Source organism: Aegilops tauschii, chromosome 6 (assembly GCF_002575655.3).
Source record: "Aegilops tauschii subsp. strangulata cultivar AL8/78 chromosome 6, Aet v6.0, whole genome shotgun sequence".
Lineage (NCBI taxonomy): Eukaryota > Viridiplantae > Streptophyta > Magnoliopsida > Poales > Poaceae > Aegilops > Aegilops tauschii.
In genome coordinates, this window is record NC_053040.3 from 116,308,233 (window position 1) to 116,316,989 (window position 8,757).

An 8,757-nucleotide genomic window follows, 5' to 3' on the forward strand; every position below is an offset into this window, starting at 1 on the left:
TCCGACCAGTGTCCTCGGATCCGACCTCGTAGGTTCCTTTCCTTAAGCGCGCGACCCCTTAGGTTCAAGCCGGCTTGGTCGCAGTTCGGATCACCTCCGAACTGCACGGTTGGTAGCGGCCTCTAGCAAGGCATGCCGAACACCAAGCAGACAATGAAGCTGGTTAGGCGAACCTGTACATGTCACACTTCTATTCCCTTTGCCACACGATATATGTTGTCGGGCTCAAGGCGAGATTGTCATCCTTGTGCTAGCCCGACCTCTTTCTCGTTCCAGTGATGCCGACCACAAACCAGATTATCTCATAATCCTTGTCGCATGGCCATGCTTATCCTGGTCGGATCACATGAGGGGCCCAGAGTATATCTCTCCTGATCGGAGGGGCAAATCCCATCTTGCTCGAACACGTCTCGCAGCATGGGTCTAGACAAACCTGAAACCTACCTTTGTAACTACCTAGTTACGGAGTAGCGTTTGGTCGGCCCAAAGCAAGTCTATCACCATCCCGAGTACATGCATCAGCTCAGGTCTTAGGACATAGAACGTATGTTGTACTAGAGACTCGCATATGACATATCGATGCGTCTCATAGTTGGGTCTGCTCGACTCGGACCTTATCTCGACTCGGATCCGACTACGTCGAATCCGACCAGATCCTTCCAAGTCCATATTATCCTGTTAGCATCCAATGCTTCATGGCTAGTGAGACCAAGCCATCGACCGTGTCATATGCTAGTCTAGTCGGTTGCGCGTCCACACAGCCCTTTCGACTAGGGGCCTTTTAGAACAGTCATCATACAATGCATAGTCCCACAAACAAGTCACGTACTTGCTGATACACATCATTGATAATGTCCAAGGACTATCTTTATTCATGAACACATAGGAAATATCATCATACATGATTGCCTCTAGGGCATATCTCCAACCGTGGCATCTCAAGATCTCTGGATCCGGCACTCTTTCTTCGGCATGGTCGGATCACACAATGATATCAACGTGCTTCAACGCTCGTGGTGTTTGCGAGATTTGCCGAAAGCAACAACCCACCGGTGAATGTTACCATCAACGGCCACAACTACGACAAATGATACTACCTAGGTGACGGTATCTATCCTCAGTGGACCACCACTGTGAAGACAATCCCCAACCCTGTTGGAGAGAAGAGGAAAAGATTCGCCCAAGAGCAAGAGAGTGCTAGGAAGGGCGTCGATCGTGCCTTTGGTGTTTTGCAATCTTGATGGGGCATCGTTCGGTATCCTGCTAAGACTTGGAGCACGAAGGAGTTGTGGGAGGTGATGACTGCTTGTGTGATCATGCACAATATGATCGTATAAGATGAGCGTCTGGAACGTATCTACGATCAAGGGTTTCAGTTTCAGGGTGAGAATGTTGTGCCTAAGCATGGAGGAGCGGCAACGTTTGAACAGTTCATCCAATTTCATCATGAAATGCGTGATTGGGAAACTCACATGCAGCTGCAAAATGATTTGGTCGAGCATATATGGGCTCATGTTGCCAACCAATAAATGTATCCTTTTTATTTGGCTTGTAAAACTATGTGAGAACAATTTAATTTATATTTAGGCTTGTAAAACTATGCTTTATATTTGGTTATGAAAACGATGCTTCCTCGTGAAACTATATATCTGCTTGTGAAATATGCAAAGTGTTTATTTAAAATGGAGGCCAGCTGGCCACGCCAACAACGCACTACCGACTCATATCAAAAAAAGGACGGATACCGAGCGGGCGACCGATCCAAACCGACAAAAAACAAACAAATACGCCGTCCGTTTGGGTCGTTATGTGAAAAGTTTGTACTCCGGAGGAGTGGCTCGAAGAGTACTACTCCAGTACACAGTTGAGTGAATTTAAATTAAGTCTGGTCTAGATGCATGTGCCCGAAGCAATAAACATATCAAGTCGTACACGTACGTTGGTTTGACCACACTAATGAACATGCGAAAGGAGAAGAGAGGAAAACAATACGTAATGATGGCGAGTAAACATTGGTCAAAAAGGCAGTATCACGGGGGATCTACACGGGACGGAGAAAGCCCACTAGCTGACCACGACTGAAAAGAAATACATGTATACACTATACTATAGGAGAAGTTGACGCCTTTTCATATCTCTCAAACACGTTTCGATATTCCATACTACCTGAGCATTCCGTCATCTCCTTATCAACAGATCGAGCGGCCATAGAAAACACATTGACGTTTGTTCGTCGACCAATTTGTCTGATATTCGTGAAACTTCAAAGTGAAATCTGTCTGCTGTAGAAAGTAAATAAATTCAGCTAAGGGTAAAAAAAATAGGATTTCACTACAAATCTGACATCATATTTTTAGACATGACAAATTTAACGTCCGAGATGATAATTTATTTCAGTGGTGTTGTGTTAAAAACACTCTTATATTATGGGACAGAGGGAGTAGGAGTATACTTTTTCAGCCGTGTACATACCTGAATACTTGCATGAATTACACGGGGTGCGGTGGAGAAGAAATGTAGAAAAAACTTACCGGAAGCATGCACGTTGCACAGAGAAAAAGTTGGTTTTTAAAGTGCATGATAGAGAAGAGAGAGGGAGGGAGGGAGGGAGGGAGCACCACTCGTGGGGTTAAAACCCCAAGAACTGCATTGGAGCAGCAGCACAAGGCGCAGAAGCTGCAGCAAGAAGAACAGCACCGAGAAGAACAAGTGCACTTCCCTCTCTCTCGCCTCTAACTAGTAGCACGAGCACAGTAGCACGAGCAGGCAGGAGGCTACAGGAAGCAGCAGCTTGCTCGCCACCGGCGGCGGCGGGCGGATCTGCCGTGGAGCCACGGCCGGGTCCTCCGGAGCCGGGAGCAGCCGTTCCGGAGCGCGTGGCGGCGAGATCTGAGGCGCCGCCGCCTTCTCGCAATCGGGAGGCGCGCTTCTTTGCCTAGCTCCCGCGGCCGCAAAGGCGGCGCATTCCAGCCGCCGCCGCCGCCTGGCGCCAGCTCGCCAAGGCCTCCCGGAGGCGGGGCTGGGGCTCTTGGATCGAGAGGCTCGAAAATTCGGAGTTTCTCGGATCGAAAAGGACCGGGCGTTCGGGCCGGGTGCGGCGGAGGCAAGAGGTTTGGCTTGGCCGGTTTGGGGGAGGAGACAGCGATGGTGATGCTGTTTGGAAGCGCTCGTGATTTGGTGTAGAAACAGGAAAACAAAGCCTTCTTTCGTTTTCTCTGCTCCCTCGCCTCTCCGTCTCGTGGGCTCCTGTGTTGCCTTCTAGCTCGCTTGTCAAGCATGAATCTTTCGCCGTCCGCCGCCGCTGGCGGTGGCCTGCCGGATCAGCCGGCGTCGCCGGAAGGTATTATTGTCTTTGCATTTCAGTTGGCAGTTTTCATTTCTCTTGCTTTAAATCTGTGCAATCATGTGAGCCCCATCAACCTATCAATTTATTCTTCCTTGGGTGATTTATATGCTTCTTGACAACATAACTGTCATGTTAATGTATTTCTAATACACTTGTTGACACTGTTTCTGGTTCTTTACAATCTGCCATTTAAATGTTTATAAAGAAATTAATATTTAATAGTGCAGAGTTTCTTGCCAAAAAAATTTCCCCAGTGAAAGGTGCAAAAGTACTATTACTTGTAGGATGCAGGAACCATTTTTCTGAACTTGGATGCAGGATTGCTAGTGTTGTTAACTGAACTTTATATATCTTCTATGCCTTCTTCTCAGACGATTTTTCCCTTTTCAGTATCAGAAGAGCACAAGTGCCTAAACTCAGAGTTGTGGCACGCCTGTGCCGGCCCCCTCGTTTCTTTGCCTGCGGTCGGCAGTCGGGTGTTGTATTTTCCTCAAGGTCACAGTGAGCAGGTTACTATTCTTCCTCTCAGTAGAACGATTTAGACTGAGATGTTGTAGAATATCTACAAGTACCAGTAATGGTTGCAAAATTGATTTCATTTTCGCAAGTTCCCTTTTGAAATCCATGTCTTGCAGCAGTTCTTAGATGGTTCTTCCAGAACTGAAGATTTTAAGACACTAATGGACTCACATGGTTGAGTTTCTACCATAGGTATCGGCATCAACAAACAAGGAAATGGAGTCTCAGATCCCCAACTATCCGAACCTGCCTGCGCAGCTTATATGCCAACTGCATAATGTGACCATGCACGTAAGTTCGGATCGATATAACGTATCTGTTTCAAGAACCAAGTAGTACCAGCATTAGCGTTGTCTCATAAACTTTGCTGCTTTCATTCCTTCTTCAGGCTGATGCAGAGACAGACGAGGTCTATGCACAAATGACGTTACAGCCACTCAGCCCAGTAATACAGGATTTCCAACCTAGTGCCATCTGTCCATGTACTTCTGTTTGTAGCATACTTAGACTGTATCTTGATTTTGTTTGCAGCAAGAACTCAAGGACCCATTTCTACCTGCTGAGTTGGGCAATGCTAGCAAACAACCAACGAATTATTTTTGCAAAACATTAACTGCAAGTGACACCAGTACGCATGGTGGATTCTCTGTTCCCCGCCGAGCTGCGGAGAAGGTGTTTCCTCCGCTGGTACGTGCTGTTGGTCAGCAATTCTCTGCTGTATCTTTTGAACCGTCATGTTATATTTTCAGATCAACTGAACTGCATCATTTTAGTTATATATTTTCCTTCGATAATTCTGTAGGATTTCACTCAGCAGCCTCCAGCACAGGAGTTGATGGCAAAAGACCTTCATGGCAATGAGTGGAAATTCCGTCATATCTTTCGAGGTTAGTTATCTTGCAGCTACTTTTCTTGGTTCTTATGATTGTGATTTTTTTGGTAGTGTATAGTGCGTATAGCCTTGTATATACCCTCATTTCATACAGCCTTGCTCGATGCAGCTCATGTAAGATTCAAAAACTAGTATATGATGTAAAATAACTTCATATCAAATTGTTGGTGCAGGTCAACCAAAGCGGCATCTTCTGACAACAGGTTGGAGTGTCTTTATAAGTGCGAAGAGACTGGTTGCTGGAGACTCTGTCCTATTTATCTGGTACATCTGCTCTTCCAATTTATTTATTTTTGGAACAGTTAGTGTTCTCCATCCATACCCTACTGTTCTTGGCAGAGTTCTCTGCTGATATTCATTTGTGTCTTTGGTTGATCAGGAATGACAACAACCAGCTGCTTCTGGGAATACGTCGAGCAAATAGATCGCAAACGGTTATGCCATCATCAGTATTGTCTAGTGACAGCATGCATATTGGTCTTCTTGCTGCAGCTGCTCATGCTGCATCAACAAATAGCCGGTTCACTATTTTCTATAATCCAAGGTAGAACAACTTCTTACATATATCTGATCATTATCGTCTGAGATACTCAGATTTGTCCACGTGTTCTGCAGAGCAAGCCCTTCAGAGTTTGTCATACCGTTGGCTAAGTATGTAAAGGCTGTGTACCATACCCGTATATCTGTGGGCATGCGTTTCCGGATGCTTTTCGAGACAGAAGAATCCAGTGTCAGGCGGTATGTCAACACTGTGTTTATCTCTTATAGTGATGTGATGTTGTGTGTACATCACATGGAGCTCCTTCCTTATCTTGATTCCAACTTGCCCGAAGTATCGAATGTAGACAAGTCATTTGATGCCTTTTATATCTTGTTCTTTGTGTTATCTGTATAGAGAACTTGTTTCAGAACTCCCTAAATCATCACCACTTCTTCACTTGGCTCCGTTAAACTTGTGTCCGTTTTTATATGTATATCTATCTTGCTTGTTTTCTGCTCTGTTTTAGTGAGATCCATGTTTTCAGTAGCACGTGATATACGTGGCCTAAACTGCCCATGTGTTCTTGTAGATACATGGGAACAATTACAGGAATAAGTGACCTTGATCCTGCTCGTTGGCCGAACTCACACTGGCGTTCTGTTAAGGTAGATCTTGAAATAAGAATTATCTGTTTGTCACTAAAGGCGGACGTTTACTTGCGTACTAGTTTGATTTCGAGTTGATGGTATGTTTTTATATTTTAGACATCTTCTGCCATGTGCTTTAAAATTGAGCATGCCCTCTTTTTTCTTGAACCATGCAGGTTGGATGGGATGAGTCAACTGCTGGAGAGAGGCAACCAAGGGTGTCTCTCTGGGAGATTGAGCCTCTGACGACTTACCCAATGTATTCATCTCCTTTCCCTATGCGACTGAAGCGGCCTTGGCCAACAGGATTGCCCTCCTTATATGGTACAAGTGACGATTGCATCTTTAGTCAATACCTTCAAACGATATCAGTGAACAATCAATGATTTATTCTTTACCGGTTCATTTTATAATGGTAAAAGTGATCTTACTTGTGATGGTTTTTGCAGGTGGAAAGGAGGATGACTTGACCTCTTCTCTCATGTGGCTTCGAGATGGAGCAAACCCAGGTTTCCAGTCATTCAATTTTGGTGGACTTGGTATGAGTCCTTGGATGCAGCCAAGGATGGATAGTTCCCTACTTGGTCTGCAACCTGACATGTACCAAGCAATGTCAGCAGCAGCTTTTCAGAACACGACGAAGCAAGTATCGCCTACACTGCTGCAGTTCCAGCAGCCTCAGAACATTGCTGGTAGATCTGCTCTTCTATCGAGTCAGATTCTGCAGCAAGTGCAGCCTCAGTTTCAGGAGATGCACCACCAAAACATCAATGACAGTGCAATCCAAGGCCATAATCAGTCTGAGTACCTCCAGCAACAGCTTCAGCGCTGCCAATCCTTTAATGGGCAGAAATCGCCGCCGCCGCAGCAGCAAGAATCACACCACCAGCACCAGCAGCAACAGTCACAGTGCATGCAAACACCACAACATCAACAAATGCAAGAACAGAAGCACTCGCCTGACTTTCAGTGTGTACCAAATGGGTTGTTGGTTTTCTCCCAGCTTTCCTCCACCAATCAGTCTCCACCTTCCACATTGCAGACAGTTTCAGCGTTCTCACAGCAGCAGAACCTTCAAGACAGAAATATCAGCTCTCTTGCTCCATCGAATGTCCCGTCCATGCATGACACATTGAGACCATTTCCTTCAGAAGCAGGTTCGAACCTCCAAGGCGTGCCAAGAACCACCCCTGTGCCTGTCTCTGACCCATGGTCATCTAAGCGGGTTGCAATGGAGTCTGTGATCCCTTCTAGCTCTCATGTTAACTCGTCGCATATGCAACAGTTGGATTCAGAGCCTTCTAATATACCACAAAGCTCCTCATTAGCACCATTGCCTGGAAGAGAGTGCTTGGTGGATCAAGATGGGAATTCTGATAATCAAAATCACCTCTTATTTGGTGTTAATATAGACTCTCAGTCACTTCTAATGCAAGGTGGCATTCCCAGCCTTCAGGAGGACAATGGTTGCATTGCAAGCCTTCAGGACGACAATGATTCGAGCACGATTCCATATTCCACGTGCAATTTCCTGAGCCCTTCTCAGAATGATTTTCCGTTGAATGAAGCACTAGCTAGTTCAGGCTGCTTAGATGAATCAGGATATGCGTCATTTTCGGAAAATTCTGATCATGTAAATCAACCGACTGCAGCGTTCGTGAAGGTGACCGAATTTACTTACCCACCTAATCATACCAATAACATTTTTTTTCCATGAAAGCACTTTGAACTGACAAACCTTGTCATGTAGGTGTACAAATCTGGAGCCTTTGGAAGGTTGCTGGACATCACTAAGTTTAGCAACTACCATGAACTTCGTAGCGAGGTAGGGCGCCTATTTGGCCTTGAAGGCCAGTTGGAGGACCCTGCAAGATCAGGCTGGCAGCTTGTATTTGTTGACCGAGAGGATGATATCCTTCTAGTGGGCGATGATCCGTGGCAGTAAGTTTTTAGGCAACAACTTCCCAAGATTCTTTTGCCACTGTTTCTGTGTCCACTCTTACATTCATGGGTCATGTAATCTGCAGGGAATTCGTGAACAGCGTATCTTGCATAAAGATACTTACGCCACAGGAGGTGCAGCAGATGGGAAAGCAGGGCATCGACCTCCTGAGCTCGGCTCCTGCGAGGAGGCTCGGCAACAGTTGTGATAACTACGCTGGCAGGCAGGAATCGAGAAGCCTGAGCACCGTAATCGCGTCGGTGGGTTCTGTCGAGTTCTGAAGATATGGAGCCTGCGACCCTCGGCTTTTAAGTATGTTTCTGCAGCTCGTCCTAGTCTCGTGAACTGGAACCAAAGCACATAGATCAAGTGTAGCGAAAAGCCGTTAGCGTTCCGATGTTTATGTCATGCATGTGATATAGACTATTTTAGTAGTAACTATGACATATTTGGTATGCACGCCGACGCGGATTTGTTCCGCGGAATACCAATGCTGTTGATGTAGGGCCTCTAATATTAGACTCTTTACCCGTGTTGCGTAATGTTTGTTTTGGTCATATTCTGTGCAGTGATAGTGTTCTGGTTCCACAATGTAACTATTGACGATGTTAGCCAAGGATAAGCCTTTATGCTGTGGTAAAACTCTCCACATTTTAGTAGGAGTTTATTGCATGAAATTATGTTAGTGACTAGTGAGCTAATCCTGATAAACTCTCCAAGTTTTAGTTGGAGTTAGTGACTAGTGAACCAATACTTCTATTTTTTTATTAGAAAAGGAGGATTACCCGGCCTCTTCATCTAGACGATGCATGCAACCCTTTTATTAATTATTCACAAAGACCATACAAAGTAGTACATTAGGTAGTCTGAAGCCACCGTCTTAGCGACAACTATCACTACTCCTATCCACCTGATGAAGGGGTGCCGATA

At 45.5% G+C, this 8,757-nt stretch overlaps 1 protein-coding gene across 1 annotated transcript; it reads left to right on the forward strand.

Annotated features, from left to right (window-relative positions):
• Positions 1-2,563: 2,563 nt before the first annotated feature.
• LOC109785279 (auxin response factor 6) lies at positions 2,564-8,486 on the forward strand. Its single transcript, XM_020343872.4, has 14 exons — positions 2,564-3,340; positions 3,737-3,855; positions 4,058-4,156; positions 4,254-4,310; positions 4,397-4,552; positions 4,668-4,752; positions 4,931-5,021; positions 5,137-5,301; positions 5,373-5,495; positions 5,828-5,903; positions 6,062-6,209; positions 6,335-7,548; positions 7,636-7,826; positions 7,913-8,486. The coding sequence occupies exons 1-14, from the start codon at positions 3,277-3,279 to the stop codon at positions 8,106-8,108; spliced, it is 2,784 nt and encodes a 927-aa protein (XP_020199461.1). The 5' UTR covers positions 2,564-3,276; the 3' UTR covers positions 8,109-8,486.
• Positions 8,487-8,757: the final 271 nt, after the last annotated feature.

Coding starts and splice junctions, on each gene's coding strand:
- LOC109785279 (XM_020343872.4), top strand. CDS start 3,277: ATGAATCTTTCGCCGTCCGCCGCCGCTGGCGGTGGCCTGCCGGATCAG. Junction 5,022..5,136: donor GACTCTGTCCTATTTATCTG/GTACATCTGCTC, acceptor TTGGTTGATCAG/GAATGACAACAACCAGCTGC. Junction 7,827..7,912: donor GTGGGCGATGATCCGTGGCA/GTAAGTTTTTAG, acceptor TGTAATCTGCAG/GGAATTCGTGAACAGCGTAT.